The sequence below is a fragment of the Eucyclogobius newberryi genome, unplaced genomic scaffold (assembly GCF_026437365.1).
Source record: "Eucyclogobius newberryi isolate DKJ021-1_F unplaced genomic scaffold, fEucNew1.0.hap1 SCAF_10, whole genome shotgun sequence".
Taxonomy (NCBI): Eukaryota; Metazoa; Chordata; class Actinopteri; order Gobiiformes; family Gobiidae; genus Eucyclogobius; species Eucyclogobius newberryi.
The window spans coordinates 11,960,432-11,982,095 of NW_027315724.1; the positions used below are offsets into that span (position 1 = coordinate 11,960,432).

A 21,664-nucleotide genomic window follows, 5' to 3' on the forward strand; every position below is an offset into this window, starting at 1 on the left:
ATGGAATTATGTTGCTGAATTTTGGACCCTATCTGTTAAGAATGCTTTTTGGCACTGGCACTTTTGAGTAAAAGTCCAATAAAATCGTGTTAAAAGAAACGTGTAGTCTAATAATATTGTATTTATTTGGTCTTACTTGTTTGGTTAGTAGCTTAGCCCTAAAAGTAAGTCAAGTTTGCTGTTACTATGCATCTGTTAAAGTACAGAGTATCACATAGCTGCTACCTGACAAGTCTTCACACTGGCTGCATTGTATTGGGCCTATGATAGTATAGCTTATTTTTTTAATTACACCGACTCTTGTCTGTGTTATACAGATGGCAACCAGGCTGTAGGCTACTTCGACATACTTAATACCGCGAAATATTGTCATTAAATGAGGTTAGTATGTTCTAGCATATAGATGGCATGTTGAAGTCAGTAAAGCGCTTTTAAAGTAACCTACTGTAAGAAAAACTAGATATTGTATTCATATGGATCATAATTTAATTGTGCACATACATTTGTTCATAAATGATTCCACACTGTAGGCTCATTTTTTATCAATGGACTTCGTGTTCATTATCCTATTCTTAGAAGGCCCATGGCCATAGAACGACTTTATTTCCCTTAAAAGGCTTTTTTTTTTTTTTTTTTTTTTTTTATCAAGAAAGAGAATATTTCATTCCACCAAACTGAGGAGCCCTGCACCAGGAGGAGCTGTCTTCTTCACACCAATTTAGTGATGTTGTGCTCCACCCCCAACAGTCACATTTATGCTCATGTTCACACAGTGAAAGTTATTTTTCCAAGCAAGTGAGAGCACTCGCCTTCTCAAGTGTCCGCTCTTGTGTCCACTCTTGTGTCCACTCTTGTGTCCACTCTACACCGCTGCTCTTTCGCGACAGTAGTCGGCGTGCTGAGCCAGAAGTGGACCGTCACCGCGCTCTCCCCGGGACTCCGAGCGAGGCGCACGGAGCTCACTCACCACACGTCAGACCTCCATGGCTCAGTGCAACGGAGACAGCAAGGTCAGTGTCGAAAGACGTCCGCATAGGCTCAGCCCTAGTGCCGTGGGCTGACGTTATGTCCACAGCCTGGGTAAGGCTGTGTCCCCCGGTAAAGGACGGCCTGTGTCTCTCTGGACAAAGTTGTGTGGCAGAAGCTGTGCTGGGGGAGCGAGTACGGCGTAGTAAGCCTGTTGCAGTGTTACCAACACATTAACATGCTGTTTGCATCAGGCTTAGTGAATGTAAGAGTATTCTAGCCATGTACGTATAGTGTCTCACATCAGTCTACGTCCGTGTGTTCATCTTACGGGGACTGGTATCACCACCTTTTCCCCCTTTCCGCCACCGCGTGGGTTTAGCTTAGCTCTGCTACATACGAGCTACTAACAGGCTAGTGCTACTGATTACCTATCTTTTAGCGCTAGCATGCTAATGCGCTCGGTTAATGCGTAGTGCTAGCTAGATTTGGCTGTCAAATAATAATAATAATAATAATGCCACGGCGCCTGTAATACCGAAGCTAAATAAAGGTACATGTTTACTATGTATTAAACTGTGGAAATGGTCACTTGACTTGAATCTCTCCAATCTCACTTTTAATTAAGTTGAAATGTTTGAGAATGCTGCTGTTAAATCAGTTTAATCGGCCCGACATGATCAGACTTCTAAACTCTTCACGGTACTGTCTGTTTCTTTCGTAGTTTTACTGTTAAATGCATAACCCACGGGGGTTTCGCTCATGTAGACAGTTTTTAGGTGTTTTCGGGAGAAGCCCGCCTCGGCTCGTTTCCACTTTCATCCAATTCCATTTTATTTTTACAGCGCACTTTATTGATACGTTTCCAAAGAAATGCACAGAGAAGACAAAAATGGAATACTGCTCAGTTCCATCTTTTTTACTAGAAATATTTCCCCCCTGGGGATGATTAAAAGTAAGTCTGATAGTGGCTTTAAATTGGTAAAATATAAACTTTTACACCCAACCTATTGCCTCATTTTTGTTTTCGTTTTCTGTGCAACTTTCAAACCAATAGTTAACTAATAGTAAACGTCACGTCTGCCTTTTGATATGATCCTAGACTTGATTGTATCCTATGGGTTTCATGTGAGTTTACTTAGTGACTGCACGATTTGTAGTGATACTCACATGATCATTATTGAGTTAGTGCCATTGCCTAATTTTCACAGTAATTTTCGAGGTCCATGACTGTAAAAGCTGCTCATCACATGAGTACAGAAATGGAAGACAACTGACTAATGCCCAGTGCTCTTTTTCGTACAGCTGGAGATCAGCCCTGCAGTGCAGAATGGGTCCTATGAGGGGGCCGTGGCCATCCTGGATGCAGGGGCCCAGTATGGTAAAGTCATTGACAGAAGGGTGCGAGAGCTGTGTGTTCGCTCCGAGATCCTCCCCTTAGAGACGCCGGCCTTTGCCCTGCGAGAGCAAGGCTACAGGTGAGAAAGACGTATACATTTTAAAATTGATTACTGTTTGTGTATTTGTACTGTATTTTAGAATTGTTGTTGTTTTCATCCTAGAGCTATCATAATATCCGGAGGCCCAGCTTCTGTTTATGCAGAAGATGCCCCCTGGTTTGACCCTGCCATATTCACCATTGGAAAGCCTGTATTAGGAATTTGTTATGGGATGCAGGTATATTCAAGCTTTTTCTTTCTGATGTCATTACTATTTGTTACTCCAGATATTCCAGAAGTGTTTTTGTAGTTTTTTCAGATGGTGTATGAAATTGGTAACGTTATTGATATTGGCCTTGTGGCAAACAGATTGAACCATATTAAGTGTAATCCGCCTGATTCAAAGGTTTCCAGGTTTGGAGGAAAAAAATGTCATAAATAATAATTATAAAACAAGTCATAAATCAATTTACATTAACTCTTGGATGAGAATAAAATGTCTTTATCCAGGTCTAGAACATTGCTTTTTAACTTCCTATTTTGGTTTTGTTACAGATGCTGAATAAAGTCTTTGGCGGCACAGTACACAAAAAAAGTGTGCGTGAAGATGGCGTGTTCAGTATTAACTTGGATAACACCTGCTCTCTTTTTAGGTAATAAAAAGTAGAGCTCGTGAGAGATTATTTCTCATGACGCCTCATGTCTGTGGGGTCAGTCTGATTATGTTGACACCATTTGTTGGGTCCCTGCTCCAAAACTTTAAATCCTTAACTTATGATAAACATTTACTATTGTTGCCTGCAATCAACTTTAAACAGCCTATCAGATTAGTCTTGACTGCGCCATACACACTGCCTAGTGACGTCAAACAGTCAGACCAACATGGACTGTGTGTTAACTTTCATTTACCCTTTGACCATCAGTGCTACAGTGAGTAACTGGCCTTACTGTGCCTTAGTGCAGCTCACACTGCAGAATGAACGAGCAGGATTAAAGCCACATTTGTTTTTGTAACACCTGACTCTTGTAATAATAACGCACACACCTTTTATTTATTGCATATTAGCCGTTATCAGACTCTGGATATTTTCTGAACACCTAAATTTGTCCATCAGAGGCCTTCAGAAGGAGGAACTGGTTCTTCTCACTCATGGTGACAGTGTGGATAAAGTGGCTGATGGCTTTAAAGTGGTCTCTCAGTCTGGAAATATAATTGCTGGTGAGAGAAACTAAGAACCTTTTTTCAGTCATCTTTTCTTCTTTGATCTTTTTTAAGTTCTGCTTTTCCTTTACCTCAGGTATTGCCAATGAACAGAAGAAACTTTATGGGACACAGTTTCACCCAGAAGTAGACTTGACAGAGCGAGGCATGGTTATGTTGAGAAACTTCCTGTTTGACATTGCAGGATGCACAAATAACTTTACAGTGCTGAACCGCGAGCAGGACTGTATCAATGAGATCAGGGAAAAAGTAGGCACGTCAAAAGTTTTGGTAAGTAACAACTAATTTGACTTTATTCAAATATTTAATTATGACTATTAGTGAGTTTTGTTTGCCTTTATCTCCAGGTGCTTCTCAGTGGTGGGGTTGACTCGACAGTGTGCACAGCCCTTTTGAACAAAGCACTGGACCAAGAACAAGTTATAGCTGTTCACATTGACAATGGTTTCATGAGAAAGAGAGAGAGTCTAAGTGTGGAAGAGGCCCTTACAAAACTAGGAATCAAACTCCGAGGTAATGAACTAAAAAGTGTGGTGAAATGTTGAATTATAATATCAATTGTAACTGAGGGGTTGTTTTGCAGTGGTAAATGCAGCACATACCTTCTACAACGGGACAACTACCCTTCCAATCTCAGAAGAGGACCGAACGCCAAGAAAGAGGATAAGCAAGACATTAAATATGACAACCAACCCAGAGGAGAAAAGAAAAATCATTGGAGACACCTTTGTAAAGGTATTGTGTTTTAGGCATACTATATTCTTTCCAAGTAAAACAAATATAATGATTTTAATTTCTTTTTTAACCTGTAGGTGGCAAATGAAGTTATAGGGGAGATGAATTTGAAGCCAGAGGAGGTTTTCCTGGCGCAGGGCACCTTAAGGCCTGACCTGATAGAGAGTGCCTCTCATTTGGCCAGTGGCAAGGCAGAAGTCATCAAAACACACCACAATGATACAGAGCTGGTCCGAAAACTCAGAGATGAGGTAGGGCAATCCTGCCTCACAACGACACTTGAAATAGCCTTTTTTCATACTGTTGTCAACAAATATTGCTCTGTTCTTTTTAAATTGTTATTTTATGTTCAGGGAAAAGTAATCGAACCACTTAAAGATTTCCACAAAGATGAGGTCAGAGCTTTGGGTAGAGAGCTGGGCCTGCCAGAGGAAATAGTCTCTCGGCACCCATTTCCCGGTAAGCAGCGTTCTACCCGTCTAGTCTAATGCGACAGTGCATGTTCATGTCCATGCCCTGCTGTTATTTATGGAGCTGCCACTTGCTGTATTGGCGATCTTTGAATCAGTCCCATTTGCCTGCAGGTCCTGGACTGTCGATTCGAGTCATCTGTGCAGAGGAGCCCTACATTTGTAAAGACTTTGCTGAGACAAACAATATTCTTAAAATTATCACAGACTTTTCTGCCAGTGTCAAAAAGGTAAATACTACTTAAGCGTTCTCTCACAAAGAAGATAAAGTGTATTCAGATCCTTGTCTGTCTCCTCTAGCCTCATGCCTTGCTTCAGAGAGTTAAGTCGTGCATATCTGATGAAGAGGAGGAGAAACTAATGCAGATCACCAGCCTTCATTCACTCAATGCCTTCCTTTTGCCCATCAAAACTGTTGGTGTCCAGGTAATGTTTGCTTTTACGCCTGGTGAATTGTCTAAAAATATATGTAATATCGCATCAGCTCTGAGAGGCTTGTTTGTTCACTTCACCATTCTCCACTCTGTCGGATGGACTTTTAAAGTGCGTGGGTTTAAAATGGTGCAGACCAGTGTTTTTGTCTCCTCTGGTAGAATTACGCTGGTGGTTAACCATAAACTCCACCCACAAATTTAAGCATGTCAGTATAACTGCTTTCTCCTGGGCTTGGATGAATAGCTGAAGGAGCTGAAGTCACAATAACACGTTTACACACTATCCTTCATCCAAACACTGGTGTCAGTGAGTGAGCGTACTGTGGGCGTGTTCCTGTTGCTTCCTGTCTATTCCAGACGTTAACATTTGGCCTTAACCTCAAACTGTGACTCAGGCAGTCAATGGCAAATCTCTATTCTGACAAATCTTTAACAGAAATACAGAACGGAACTTAAAAGTGACACAAGTTAAACCCTACTTTTTAAAATGAAAATGTCTGATGTGCGATATCTTATGTATATGTGCGAGTCTGATGTGCGATATCTTCCTAATCCAGGGTGATTGCAGATCCTACAGTTACGTATGTGGTGTCACAAGTAAAGAATCTCCTCACTGGGAATCCCTCATGTTCCTGTCCAGACTCATCCCTCGCATGTGCCATAGCATCAACAGGTACAGATCTGTTACTCCACTGCTTACACTGTCAGTGTGAAAATACCCCCCAGAACATTTTGTCTTTTCTGTCCAGAGTGGTGTATATATTTGGGTCCCCTGTAAAGGAACCTCCGACAGACATTACTCCCACCTTCCTGACCACAGGCGTTCTGAGCACGCTCAGACAGGCGGACTTTGTAGCCCACTCTATTCTCAGAGAGTCTGGTAAGTGCGTGAGCAATGTTTATCTTAGCAATTACAAGACTACTACTATGCTTATGTTTTTTTCTTTGTGTTGTTTTTTTCAGGCTACTCTGGTAAGATCAGCCAGATGCCAGTAATTTTAACTCCGCTGCACTTTGACCGCGACCCTCTGCAGAAGCAACCATCCTGCCGTCGCTCTGTGGTGGTTCGCACCTTTATCACCAGCGACTTCATGACAGGAATTCCTGCTACACCAGGCAGCCAGATTCCAGAGGAGGTACCACAGTCACACACAGTCAACAAAAAACAGTACAATGTGTTTCCCACTAAATATACTCATGTTTATTATATTAATTGCCTAAATCAAACCTTTTTAAAGTCACACAGACATGAATGAAATAGAGGGTTAAAATATTGACTGTGAGCCAAGGGTGGGACATTACTAACGGTGTCTTATGTTATTTCAGGTGGTTCTAAAAATGGTGAATGAAATCAAAAAGATCCCAGGCATCTCCAGAGTGATGTATGACCTGACCTCCAAGCCCCCTGGCACCACAGAGTGGGAATAGATTGCGTATGCTGCCCAGGATGACACACAACTACACAAAACTACACATAATATGCACAAACACTCAGCTGATCTCAGAGCGGGCTCGCCCTTCTCTTCTGTCCTTCCTCCCTCTGTTTGTCCACTCCAACACATTCCCACGGAAGGCAGACTGTACTGTGACAAAGATTCTTCTACTCCTCTCTGACATCACATCTTTTGGGTCTTAGCGTTTTGCCAATAAGAATTGAATAATGTTAGTTCTTGATAATTGTCATTTTGGTTTATATTTGACAATGAATAAGTTCTCTGAAACTGCTGCTTCCTTGGGGTAATTTAATGAAAAAGCGAGCAGCTCCATGCTGTGACATTGGAAGTTCAGAAAAGTGGACTTTGATGTTGTGCCTCAGATTGTGAGATGTGCGATATATAAAAGCTAATTATATACAGTATAATGTTTTTAGAACAACTGCAAGGTGTTTTTTGTATTTGTTTTTGCCTTATGCTATGTTTTTTAGTAGTATGTTCCCCTCTGCCTGTATACACATCTGTCCAGGGAAAGTACCTGAACAGAACAACCCATGTGACCAATTTACATGAGGCTTATGTTTGCCAAAAGGACATGTTGAGTTACTGAGTTCCATGTATTTTTCCTCTTGAACTGTAGTTACTTGAGAGGCAGGTGCATATAGCGGCACCAAAGGTCAATATGATGTGCCTACTCCTATTTTCTTTAGAATGATGTGGCCTGACTACCCGAGATTCTACAACACTATCTCTTAATGCTGCAATCTTTCATGAAAACCTCACTTGGCAAAAGGACAAACCACAGATAATACATTGGGAACTGTAACAACTAGTGTTTTAAAAAAAAAAAAAAATCCACAAACCTCTTTTTTCCCCCTCCCCCCTCCTTTTCTCTTTGCTGCTCTTTTCAGTGCAGGGCACTTTTGCACATCACTTAACTCTTTGCAAACCTATTCCCTAACACAATTCTGCATTATGTAGGTCTTGGGTAATGGTCATGGCTGTTTGTTGAATTAACACAAGTTCACTGTTTCTCTCAAAGGCTTTACAGCTTCATGTTTCTGTTGTAGACTCTACAATGCACCTGTTAATCACTCACTCCAGACCTGTGCTCAGGTTCTATCGAGCTCAAAAACCTGTGATATTTTACATGTAAACTCATTCCTTCACAATAGATTTGTGCCTGTCATCCCACATCCCATATACCTTTAATAGAGATGATGGCAAATTCAAAATGAATTACTTTCTGACTTGTCTTAACAATGTCTTAACTGCTATTTAAAGTGTTCTTTTGTTGTGTTATTTTCATTGAAATCATTGGCTTGACAATTACCTACATTTTTTGTAGTTGTAATTTAACTGCAATATTGATAAGATTAAGTTATGCAATGAATGTGTCTAATGTCATATTTTTTCAACTTTGTTCTCCTTAGTAATGTGCCTCAAACCAAGCCTCTGCATGCAGTTTCAACTACAGTGACATTTGTACAATGAAAAACTGAGCTTTAATAAAGATCTTCATGTTGAAACTCATTTGTATTTGTCATAGTATACTATGTCATCTCGCTGAAGGCCCATGAGAGACACTGCATTGTATTTTACAGTATCCTACAAATACACTGACTTTGAGTCTGGATATTCACTTCTTAAAAAGATAGAAAATAAATGCCAAAATAAAGACATGAATAAAGAAGAGAAGTCTATAAAATCGGTTTGTTCTGAAACACTGGTGGTGTGGCAGACATTTAAATTCAAACCAAAGGACATGTGCTAAGAGGAAGCGTACACAAGTTTAATGGCTTTGTTATCTTTATGTGGAAATTAAATTCTTATTATTTTCACTCTTATATAACAGATAAATGGCTCGTGCTGAGGGTTCAGGTGTATGTTGCTCTGCCAAGGGACTGACTCAAAACAGGACGAGACAAGTCGAGTCACCCATCAACAAGCTACAGACCTGCACCTAAGGGACCTCAGCCATTTTGGAACAGGAGCAATGTCACAATGTTGTGTCAAGTCAACAACACATGCAGCGGCCCCTCAGCTATGGCCTGTGGCACGGCGAAATCAATAGAAAAAAGTGAATGTGACAAACATTTATTTAGACATTTAGGGAGATAACGTTTAATTTAAATTTTAAAAAGCTGATATGATAAACACACTATTATGAAAAGCTTTTTATGCAATAAACATGTCTATGTACGTAAAAAAACAAAACTCACAATTATACTTCTTCTCACGCCTATTTTTGGCAAATAATAACCCCTGTACAATATTAAAATGAAAAGGAATATTCTATTTCAGTAGGTCAAAAGACAAAGTGAAATGTTTGTTACAATATCATTTAAGTTATTTATCCATGCATCTACTGGTATTAATTGGAGCTTGTGATTATGGTAGTGACGTTAAAATAGTCACGATTTTACATTCAAATAAAGGTTTGTTAATTGTTGCTTCACTGTTAGTAGATCATCACATCTTTAAATTGCCTTTCTTTTATTTTTTGTGTGTCTTTTAGTTTGTATTAATACTACATCAATAACCTTGTATAGCACAGTTTTTAACCTGTACTTGTTCTCTGCCTTTGCCACTCACTCTATCATCCCAGCTTGTCCCCTGAGATGGCAGCAGACACCTGTCACACTTGCATGTTTTTCTTGCTGTCTGCCACATCCAACACTTCAGCGTTCACACAACATGGAAATCTGGCTCTACACTCTGCGATTCTGTCTGGTTTTATACTTCCCTCTGTCCATTTCAGCAGAAGCAACTTGCAATCTGAAGGCCAAGTTCAACCTGAGCGGATACAAGGATGTGGAGAAGAAGAAGGTGGTGATTGGGGGGATGTTCCCCATTCACATGCGAATAGCCTCCAGTGACGGCAACACATCCAGGGTCCCGGTGTCCTCTGGCTGTGAGGGGTAAGACACAATATAGCTTACTGCTACAAGAATGTCCTCCCCAGAGAACAAACTATCCTGTCTTCTTGGGGTCCTATATTATATTATATTATATCATCGGTGTAATACCTCGTTTGTCCAGGAGTGATCCAGCATAGAAAAAGTTAGTAGTAGTCATCTTGACAATGCTTTAAAATCAAGATGTATTGACTTCAATCCGAAAGTAATTTTCAGTCTGAAGGAGTTGGTATGACAAGCTACTTCCAGCTACTTACTTTAATATCATATGCAAGTCGATATTTTTTTCAAGAATAATCAACCCCTATTGCAATCACTTTTAATAAAGTTTATCAGATCAGAAACAATATTTTGCACTGCATTTCCCTACTCCTGGTCATATGAAACAGTACTTGGTTTTACAACAGGACAGAGGGCATAACCCCAGGGGCCAATTAGCTACTGCAACCTGCATGTATTACCTATTATGGTTGAGAGGACATTCTATTTTTTCTTTTTATAAAACAGAAAACAAACAGAATTTTCAAAAGAGAATTTTCAAAGTTATTTCAATCCAGTCCTTGAGAGTTGGTTCTGTCCCTGTCATCCATTTCATTGTCTTGCAGTTCCACGTTAATCTCAGTCATTTGAAATTACTTGAGAATTTGGAAGTCCTCGCTCTCTTGATGCCTGGAGTTGAATATCTGTCTTTTCTTTCGGTGTATGTCTTCCTTCATTCAGGATTGCCAAACTATTGAACCCTGACACAATCACCCATTACTGCGACCAAAGTGTGCCTTGTGTGCACAAGTGTCTCACACAGCAATCAACAACATATAGAGGTAAAGTCCAGTGAGGGTCCAGTGAAGGTCTGGATATCTAGAAGGTCAAGCAATGACCTACAAACTAGAAGGTAGCCAAACTTGTCCTTGCTTATTAAGACGTCCACATTGACCCCTCCAGGCATGTTTCACTCCCTTTCCTGTTTCACTTTAATGTATCAATCATCCATCCAGCCATCCATCCATTTTCTGCCATTTGTTCCTGTGAGGGTGACTGGAACCTATCCCAGTGACTTTGGGCCTAAGGCAGGGTTCACCCTGGACAGGGGCCAGTTCACAGACATAGACAACAATTCACTCTCACAAATGCATATCTTTGGATGGTGGGAGGAAGCCAGAGAACCCGGAGGAAACCCACAGTAACACGGGAGCACTACTTGCTCTGCCACCGTGCACCCCCAATCAATTAAACTTTATTTTCAAACATAAAATGTAAATTTTTTACAGTTCACAAAAAACAGTCCCACACACACACACACACACACACTCACAGGTACACACACACACACACTCACAGGTACACACACACACACACACACTCACAGGTACACACACACACACTCATGGGCGCACACACACACGCTAAAATACATGAGACTGACTACCAATGAACCAATTCAGGAAGCACGATCAGAAGAGCCGTCTGCACCAGGAATATAATGTAGTATATTATATTGGTTGTTCATTTCTAATTTAAATTTTCAGCTTTAACTTCCGGACGTTCCGTTGGACACAAACTATGCTTTTTGCCATCAACGAGATCAACAATAGAGAGGACCTGCTCCCAGAGACAGACCTGGGCTATGTCATCTACGACTCCTGCTTCACCATCTCCAAGGCCGTGGAGGGCACACTCACCTACCTGACCGGACAGGATGAGGCTGTACCCAACTATCGCTGTGGCTCCGGTCCACCTCTGGGTGCTCTGGTGGGAACTGGAGGCTCCGATCTTTCCATTGCTACAGCCAGGATAATGGGACTCTATCATTTCCCACAAGTAGGTGCCAAAAGGCTTTGCTTTGTATTTGTAATGTGAGGCACATTTTTATTGGAATTATGTGTTTTTATTTGAATCAATAGCCTACTAGTTTCTGTGTACACTCAGAATTAGAATAATATTTGCGTGTTTGAATAGTGTCTGACACCTGCTTGCCTCCATGGAGATGTAATTGCGTTGCCACAGTATGGCAGTAAACCTATCTAACATGTATTTATCCAACTATGGATATTTTATTACCAAAAAATTAAAATACATAATGAAAACATGCATTTTTACAGTACGTGGGCTCGCCTTTCCACAAATCTGACCCGTAACTTGGCCTGGTGGTGCTTGTTTCCATGGAGTTAAATAAGAGTTTTCTAGATAAAGCAAAAAACAGAGCCTCTTCCTGAAAAGTGCATCCTTTTAATCACTATTGTATGTAAAATATGACTCTAACTGTCATGGATTAAAGAGAATTCCTTCAAGTGAATAGGTTGTGTTCACGTGCCATCACAACATTCTAGAGCTCCTACGGTTTAACATTGAGCTGGAGGGCAGTTACAAATTCTGTACAGTACAAATTACTGGACATAGTGAAAAAAAATAATTTCAGAAAGTGGTGCCATTATTCCACTCAAAAAGCATGGTTATTGTCATTTGAAAGGACTTGAAGACATAATATTAATATGTTCAATGTTATAAGGTTCAACATTTGTGGATGTTTACTTTGGATATTTCTTCCAAAAAAAAATAGAGAGAGAGAGAGAGAGAGATAAATAGAGTTACATAAGCCCATAGTCATCCGTCTGAAATTGACATATCATCAAATTCTAGAACGTGAACGCAACTTATTCCCATAATGTGTCACAAGAGGTCAACATGAACTTAATTCTAGTGTGCACCCAAAAACGTACAATAAATCAATGCCTATAAGTATGTTGTTTTAGTTCTAATCTTGAATATTCATACTGACTACAAATACAACTATTGCATTACTGTATATTTAGAGTTACTAGGAAGAGACATTCACATTTGAGATTAACATCCTATATCTATGAAACACACGTTATGATATACTTTTCTTGTTTCCAGATTAGTTACTGTTCGACCTGCAGCGCTCTGAACAGCAAGTTCCAGTTCCCCACTTTTCTGAGAACAGTGCCCAATGACGAGTTCCAGTCCACAGCCATGGCCCAACTTGTTCTGCACTTCGGGTGGACCTGGGTGGGCACCATCGCCGCGGACGACGACTACGGCAAATATGGCATCAAAGATTTCAAAGAGCAAGTGGAAGAGGCCGGTGTCTGCATCTCCTTCTCCGAGACTCTGCCTAAGGTGCACACATGGTCTACTTGTTTAGGTTTTCAAATGCAGATTCAGTTGTTTTATTTTAAATTCTACCCTATGTATGCCATTGTTTTTAACATTACCAGACACATAGAGTACCAGGAGACACAATCAATTTTGTAGCCTACATCACAGCTGACTGAGTTTCCAACTTGCAAGGATGTTAAAAGAAAGTATACAAGAATAGTTAAATAGTTAAAAAAATTGTATTTGACTATAAAATGTTCTACATTTTACATCCCCAACAATGTTTATGTTGGATAAGTGTGGAACAAATAATATTAAAACAAGAAAATATATAAGTTATAATGTATAAAAAAAATATATTATTCTTTTTTTATTGAAAGAAAAACAAAAACAAAACCCCAGACCAATCAAAAACAGCGGCATGGAGGCAGGGGAAAAAAACGAAGTATTGACAGGGAAGCACCAGAGAAGAAAACTAAGTGTATATTACTTGAGATTACTGTTTTAAGAATAATGCATCCAGATGAAAATAAAGTGCATGGTTAAAGCATACCATGTCCAAAATTTGAGTTCCATTTAGTCCAGTTTATGTCAAATTTGTCCATTTCCAAGATCAGTCCGTATGTTATTTTTTCCATTTTCCATATGTCCATTATGATGTCGGTCCAGTCCTTTATTGTTGGTGCAGATTGTGTCATCCATTTTTTTGTGATGGCCTTTTTCCTGGCCTCCAAAAGTATCCTCAAGAGATACGCATCCATTCTCATTGTCTGTGGCAGGGGTTCTGAGACCTAAATACATGGTTCTAAAGTCAAATGGGATGGTAGTGTTAAAAATTGTCTCCATCGCCATATTCATTTCTGTCCAATAGTTCTGTGCAATATGACAGTCCCTAAATACATGATAATGATGTGCCTCCTGGCAACCACAATTTCTCCAACATTCATTTGAGTAATGAGCACTTTGACATGGTGTTATAAACAAGCAAATTTTCATTTTCTTTAATTTCATGAATTATTTTGGTCAACTGAGCATCCACAACTTAACATTTGCATACAAATAAATTAACAAACACAACAAAAATACTTTTGGAGAGTGATAAACTGTAGAATCATCTACAAGCGACATATAATGAAAAACATCAGATATCTTATGAATATCCTTTATATACAGAAATAACAACCCTGCGGACATCACATTTCAATCTCTGCAAACAAGAATCAACTTAACATATTGGAACCTCTCTGTTGAAACCATATACCTTTTTTTGTAATGAGATTGTTTTAGATTTATTGGCAATTGACTTAGCGTTGATGTGACAAGATTGCCATGTTAATCCTGTCCTATGTCACAACATAGGAGAAAAAAACATTCATAATTAGATGACATGAAAAGTTTGAAAAAAGTTAGCGTTATAAATACACAGAATGTAACATTAAGATACAAGGAGCCCATCTAAGAATGAACCAATCACAGGTATAAAATAAATTTGGGAGTGTCTACAGAGCCGCGGCGCGCGGCCGAAACGCGCCATTTTAGACCGCGCCGGGTTAAGGTTAGGGTTAAGGTTAGGGTCAGGGTTAGGGTTAAGGTTAGGGTTAGGGTTAGGGTTAAGGTTAGGGTTAAGGTTAAGGTTAAGGTTAGGGTCAGGGTTAGGGTTAAGATTAGGGTTAGGGTTAAGATTAGGGTTAGGGTTAGCCATGAGGCTATATGGCAGTGCCTGCGGTTCCTGAAACTGCTGGGCCATTTGACCGCGCCGCGGCTCTGCAGCCACGGCCAATACATTTTGGTGTTGGTTTGGCTCATGACCACTAGATGGCGCCTGGGTTATAAAAACATGCTGAAGAGAGGAGCTCTCCTTCAGGATGTGCTTTAGGGTGTGTAGTGTTGCCTCATCCTGCCTCTCACTCAGGGTAGGCAGGAGGAGGGTGGAATGCCTATGATCCTGCAGCATCTCCTTTACACCCAGTCTAACTCCTCTGACAGGCCTTTGGTCAGCCCGCCCCACACAGGAGAGGCATACAGCAGCCGGACTAATGTTCAAGATCTTTATTCAAGATCTTTTTAACTTCAGGATAATGACCTTTTTAGAATAATGAAAACAAATAAATAATTCAATAAATTACATGGATAGATAAATGGATTTTTGATGACCAAGGAAACACTAGTGCATGATACACTCAAAGTGAAAGGCAAGAATTTGTGTGCATTATAGAGACAAAATAGAACCGACCACTGTCATCCTCTCATCAATGAGCCCAAACCAACAAAGCTAACACACATACCAAAAATTTAAAAAGTGATAAATAATCATAATCATAATCATAATCATTGAATTGTGGCCACTTTATGTATCCCACATACCAGTTTTTCTTCAAAACGTAAATTGTTACATTTTGCCCTGTGTAGGTGCACTCCCCGACGGACATCCAGCGCATTGTGGAGACAGTGGTGGAGTCTACGGCCAAGATCATTGTGGTGTTCTCATCCGACGTGGACCTCAGCCCTCTGATCGGAGAACTTCTGCGGCACAACGTGACCAACCGAACCTGGATTGCGAGCGAAGCCTGGGTCACATCCGCTCTCATCAACCAGCCCGGGGTAAGATCAAAAGAAAATTATGTTTAATTTTAGAACCCTATATATATATATATATATATATATATATATATATATATATATATATATATATATATATTTAAATGAGAAGGTGTGTCCAAACTTTTGGTCTGTATATATATATATATATATATATATATATATATATATATATATACACATGGAGCCCTGTATATGTGCTATCCACTCGGCCACCCAGTGACACAGTCTTAATTTTTCAAATAATCAAAAAGTATGGATGTGGGTATTTTCTCAGTTATAGGACATTATAGGATTACATAAACATGCAAGAATCAATATAGTTTTAGTTTATATAATCAATTAGTTTTATAATAGACGGTGCATAATATCTATTAACCTCATCAGGAGAGATGCATTGTACCAGGTTGTAGCTCAAGTGCTAATTTCCAGAAAGTCCTTCTGCCAGTTAACTATATTAAAACAATTTGGTTTCTTCACTTTCCAGTTTATTAAAATTAGCCGTTTTGCTGAAAGGAAGGCTCGGTCTAGTAAAAATGGAATTTTTTTTGTGGTTGCTCCCTCTACTTGTTTTATTAAATATATTCAAATTACAATAATTTTGAATTTTATATATTATATAAAATTCAAAATTCTCAAAATTAGGAAAATGATTTTAATTTACTTTTGACCAAAGATGTATAAAAAAAAAAAGAAAAGCCTACAACATGCAGATGGTGTGTGACAAAGAATCTGTGATATAATAGTGTATTAGAAATAAAATGATGGGTAAAAATAGGCACAAAAAGCATCTTGAGCAAAAGTATATAACTAGTGTTTTATTCTGTAACCAGGTGAACTCTTTGCTTGGTGGGACACTGGGATTCGCTGTGAAAAGAGCTGACATTCCTGGTCTTCAGGAATATCTGCTGGATATAGACCCATTTGAGCCACTCACCACGGAATTCTGGGAAACGGTGGGTTTCCACGAACTCTGTTGAGATTGTGTCCTCAAAATGATCTTATACTGTTTATCCTTGCAGTACTTTCAATGCACAATAAACATTAGCAAAGCTCTGACGCAGTCCAAGCTCAGGGCTGATAAGGCCAATGGCACCCAGGCCGGAGTGCCTGAGGGACTGTGCTCAGGGAAGGAGCCCCTAACCAAAGTCAATAACACCTACTGGGATGTTTCACAGCTACGCATCACCTACAAGTAAGTTTTGGCATTGATAATAACAAATGTATAATATATCTTAAAAAGAAGGCATTGTCTTTGGCCTTGTATTATATATTATCTGTATTAATTTTGCCATAGATGATTTACAAAAGTATATCTTGACTAGACATTTATAAATGTTGAAATTAATGCCCCAATCTCATTTCCATTTCATACTGTGAAATAAAGCCTACGGGCCAAGTAAATCCTTTAAAAAAATGAAAATGAAATATAGCCGCAAGCGGCAATGATCGGCCCTCGCCATGATTGGCCTTCGCCATGCCGCCGCCCATGTCCACCCCTGGCAATTTCTCCATTGGAGGTTTCTGTCATCGCTACGGCAAAGCCGTAACAAATATGACATGGGTCTCATTGACGTTTTTGATCGGGATGCCGAAATTGAATTTTGTGCCAAATTTCGTAACATTTCGCAAAACTAAACATTTTACCCTCCATATAAAATTTTATTTCACTCTGTAGGGGGTGCTGTCACGCCAAATTAATTAATTTCACTTCAAGTAGATTTAGGGCAAAGAGTTTAACAACTGATTCTAATTTGACACAATTCGGACTTTATCTGCGCAAACAGCAGCAAATTTAAAATTTGGGAAATTTCAGAAATTCTAGCTACAGTTTACAGAGACCGTGAATAGATATCAAAGTAATTTGAATAACTTTTGATATCCCACTCCTCAGCACCATTTTCACCAAATTTCAGTTTTTTAGGGCCAACGCTCTGGGAGGAGTTTGTAAAAGTACGACATTTGGAAAAACTCCCGAGTCATGCTTAGCTATTTTTGAACCAATATGGCCGACATTTGGTTGGGCGGACGGCGTTGCCGTAATAATATTTTTTACGCCAAATTTCATGATTCTAAGATCAGATTTTTTTTTTGTCATTTCCTTTTCCTCAATGCATTTTTGGTACATCTGGGGGCGCTGACGCGCAATTTTGTTTTTATTTTAGAAAAAAGAGATATAATATAGAGGCAAGATTTTTAGAGATGTGCACATTTTTGTGACTTTTCGTCAATATTCACTGGGGGGTTGATCCCGAGAAGAAGAAAGAAGAAAGAAGAAAGAAGAAAGAAGAAAGAAGAAAGAAGAAAGAAGAAAGAAGAAAGAAGAAAGAAGAAAGAAGATTCCGATCCGAAAACAATGTTTCCCATTTTTCAAATATCATAAACTATATATTTACACCTCATGGTGTGGGTCCCTGGTCACTGACGGGTACTTTCGATAATTTTGAGTGGGCTCCGCCCACTTTGTGTTTTTGACCCTCTATACAGTAATAATTTTTGCATTACATGTTTATATGCTCGGAACGTGCAAGAGATGGGGAACGTATTCGTGAGCTACTTAGCGCAAACTTGTTTAGTGCACACTTTTGCAGGGGCTTCGCCCGTTTACAACGGTCATGTTCCATTTTTTTCTACTAATTAGTATGCAGGGGGCGTGCATGAGTGGAGGAGTGCGTTAGTGAGTGTTTGGAAGTGGGCGAGCGCTTTACGCTCGATTTCGTGCGCACTGTGTGCGCACTTTCGCAGCTGTGCTTTGCACGGCCTTACAGAACTAATTGCCCTCTCGCCAGCTTTTGGCGCTCAGGCCTAATAAAATGCTTAGTAGGCTAAAATATAATATTATGCTAAAATAATTATTTAATAATCTAATATTTTTTTTACCTGAAACTGTAAATATTATTTTTATTGTTTTATTAGGATCCCTATTAGCTGCCCATTTAATGGTCACTATTCTTCCTGAGCTCCTCTTAGAAAATTGTCAATACGTAACAGAAACAATAACTAGAATATCACAACATTACAACAATAATGGTTACATATGGATCAATGATAATACAATTTCTTAAATTACAATGAAAATTAGTCTTTGAAACATGTTCACATGGTCATTGGTAGTACTGGTTGCCTTAAATAATACGTTGGAACTGGAGAGCTGAATCCAATATGACTATAACTGTTGACTTCAGAGAAAACCTAGTGCCTGTCTAGTCAAATACCTGTGACTGTTTAACTATTACTTTCAGCATTAGTGTATTCACTTACCCCACAGTGTCTACAAAGCTGTCTATGCTGTGGCCCATGCATTACACAACATGGAGCACTGCCAGAAGGGCAAGGGGCCGTTCACTGGGAATACCTGTGCTGACATATCCAACTTTGAACCATGGCAGGTATAATGTGTTTTTAATTCATTAGTGATGATATGATGTGTGTTTCATTCGCATGTATCTCCTTTCTTTTGTATTTCAGTTGATGTACTACATGAAAAATGTGGAGTACACAGTGCCACACACAGGAGAGAGGATCTACTTTGTTGATGGAGATGTGGAGGCCTACTATGACATCATTAACTGGCAGGTGAACAGTGACGGGGATATTTCCTACGTGACAGTGGGGCAGTACAACGCCTCAGCAAATAACAGCATGACCATAGCAAATGAATCTATCAAATGGAATAACCAGGAACTCATGGTTAGCTCTGCATCTGTTTTACATATTAAAATGCAGATGTATTCACCATTTTATATTTACCTGAATGCATTGTGTTTAGCCTCCTAAATCAATCTGCAGTGAAAACTGTCAGCCAGGGACAAGGAAAGGAATCCGCCAGGGGGAGCCAGTGTGCTGCTTCGACTGTATCCCATGTGCTGATGGAGAGATCAGTAATGTGACCGGTCAGTAGACACATTATGTTCGTATACTTAGACTGATTTCTTAGTAAAATAACATATTTTGCCTAGTTGATGAACATGATATTCAGTAATAATCTGAGTATGTCTGAGTACTATTGCCTTAGTTACTCCATGCACCTACAAACTCTTAATAGGAATAAACAGAAAACTGAATAAATTTTTTATTTGTGTTCATCTACCGACAGATGCTCGAGAATGCATCCTGTGCCATGACGACTACTGGTCCAATGAAGCACATGATGAGTGTGTGCCCAAGATCATTGAGTTCCTGGCATTTGGAGAGCCCCTGGGCATCACCCTCATCGTCATCTCAGCATTCGGGGCCCTTGTCACCATCGCTGTGGGGGTGAAGTTCACTGGCTAAACTTCTTACCTATACATAATCTAAACTTTGATTTGGACACACTCAAATGCCTGCATTCTGTTGCTAGGTGGTGTTTATAGTCAACATTAACACTCCTCTGGTGAAAGCCAATGACCCAATCCTGAGTTTGAGCCTGCTCTTTGCGTTGGTGGTGACGTTCCTCTGCTCCATAGTCTTCCTTGGACTGCCTCAGCACTGGAGCTGCATGACCAGCCAAGTGGCCTTGGCCCTGGGCTTTGCTCTCTGTCTGTCCTCCATCATGGGTAAGATTAAAAAGACTCGTACAGTCATCACTCACTTAGGGTCTCTGGATTTGATTAGATTTTTAAAATTATATCTATTTATTGCAACACTTAAAACATTTGTGTTTGTGTTGAACAGGTAAGGCAGCAGTGCTCATGATGCGTGCCCTGGCCTTGAAGGCTTCCCGGGTCAGAACCAAAGCAGCTGCTAAAGCTGCTAAAGCTGCAGCTGAAGCAGCAGTCAACAACGGCAGTCCTGATGTTATAGTATCCAACAGTAACAACATCGATCTGTGTGGAGTTCCAGAGACAGACAAACTCACGTGTGGCCACCAGAGGGCGATGGCTGCTGTAGCTACTTTATTACAGGTACTACTCAAGGCTTAACAGCGATAACTAGGCTTCCCAATGGTTAGAGTTAGTCTGTAATCAAGGAAATATAACCTCAGAAATACTGAGACGTCTGGCTTCTAACAGCAGTGATATGTAACTGTATTACTATGTCCACAGGCCATAGCGTGCACTGTATGGCTGCTGACATTCCCTCCTCACCCCATCAAGAACACATCCACCCAGAACATCAAGATCATTCTGGAATGTCATGAAGGCAACGTGGTCTTCATCTGCTGCATCTTCGCCTACGACATCCTCTTGGCTCTGGTGGCCTTCATTTTTGCTTTCATCGCCCGTAAGCTGGAGGACCACTTCAGGTCTGGGAGATCCTTTTTTATATATTTTTTAATGTGTATTACATTCAGACTTACATTGCCTTACTGTGGGGCATTCTTGGTAAAACAATAACATATCCATAAAGATAAAGTTAGATATAACATATTTAATTAATCCATTTATTTATGAGGGAAAAGCAATTCAAACTAATACATGTGAAAACATATAAAAAATCTTAGAGTTTTTAATATTGTGATCGGCAGCATTGTTCAAACAAAACTTCACAAGCATCAAAACTTGTTTTTCTTTTTTCTATTTAACTAGTAGGGATTCTATTTAATTGTTTTTCTAAGGCTGCAACAATTGTTACTAATTATATTCACAATAGTTGTGATAGCAATATATTTTCTAAGCCTCGATTAACTGTAAACCTGTCTTTCAGTGAGGGGAAGTGTGTGACATTTGGAATGCTGGTCTTCTTCATCGTGTGGATTTCCTTCGTCCCGGCTTACCTCAGCACAAGGGGAAAGTTCATGGTGGCTGTCCAGATTTTTGCCATCCTCGCCTCCAGCTTTGGACTCCTTACCTGCATCTTCTTACCAAAGTGCTACATAATTCTAGTAAAACCCGAACGCAACACTGAGGAGCTGATTCGGGCACGCTCCAAACCCCGGGACTCCACGCTGACCGGCACGTCTGCGTCTCTGGGCACAGCAGCCACTGACATCAACTCATCCACTGCCTCCACAGCGATTGATGATTATTGATTAGGGACGTTATTACTTAAATGTTACTTACTTTTTAATTGTTATGTTTTATTCTCATTCTCATCCACAACATCAGGTGCGGCGCCAAGGAGGAGGGGCTAGGATGGCCAAAGCGCCTTCTTTTTCATAGGGAATCCAATCACATCTAAAACATTCAAATGGCAACCACAAAGGGCCTCATTTATCAAGCGTTTGCTCATGTACAAAACAGCTAACCTCACTAAAAGTCGAGCAGAACTCTCAGACGCTACAAAAAATGCAGCACCGTTTTTCTCTTATGAGTGAATTATATGCAAATATTTGTGTGGCCAGATTGATCATAACTGTGAGAGCTAATACTGTGTAAAATAGTACAGTGGCGCTACAGGTGCAAACTGCT

The 21,664-nt window shown here is 39.9% G+C and overlaps 2 protein-coding genes across 2 annotated transcripts; both read left to right on the forward strand.

Moving 5' to 3' along the window:
- Nucleotides 1–754: 754 nt before the first annotated feature.
- Nucleotides 755–8,232, forward strand: gmps (guanine monophosphate synthase). Its single transcript, XM_072461120.1, has 16 exons — nucleotides 755–1,010; nucleotides 2,272–2,444; nucleotides 2,529–2,643; nucleotides 2,961–3,058; nucleotides 3,521–3,624; nucleotides 3,704–3,897; nucleotides 3,975–4,140; nucleotides 4,211–4,362; nucleotides 4,440–4,613; nucleotides 4,716–4,821; nucleotides 4,947–5,062; nucleotides 5,133–5,258; nucleotides 5,824–5,939; nucleotides 6,016–6,146; nucleotides 6,230–6,402; nucleotides 6,593–8,232. Exons 1-16 carry the CDS (start codon nucleotides 984–986, stop codon nucleotides 6,692–6,694), a joined length of 2,073 nt encoding a protein of 690 aa, XP_072317221.1. The 5' UTR covers nucleotides 755–983; the 3' UTR covers nucleotides 6,695–8,232.
- Nucleotides 8,233–9,350: 1,118 nt separating this feature from the next.
- Nucleotides 9,351–21,369, forward strand: vmn2r1 (vomeronasal 2, receptor 1). Its single transcript, XM_072457679.1, has 14 exons — nucleotides 9,351–9,620; nucleotides 11,144–11,435; nucleotides 12,513–12,755; nucleotides 15,144–15,335; nucleotides 16,166–16,288; nucleotides 16,355–16,527; nucleotides 18,601–18,721; nucleotides 18,801–19,022; nucleotides 19,102–19,225; nucleotides 19,429–19,589; nucleotides 19,675–19,870; nucleotides 19,989–20,218; nucleotides 20,360–20,559; nucleotides 20,961–21,369. The coding sequence occupies exons 1-14, from the start codon at nucleotides 9,397–9,399 to the stop codon at nucleotides 21,283–21,285; spliced, it is 2,826 nt and encodes a 941-aa protein (XP_072313780.1). The 5' UTR covers nucleotides 9,351–9,396; the 3' UTR covers nucleotides 21,286–21,369.
- The last annotated feature ends 295 nt before the right edge of the window (nucleotides 21,370–21,664 follow it).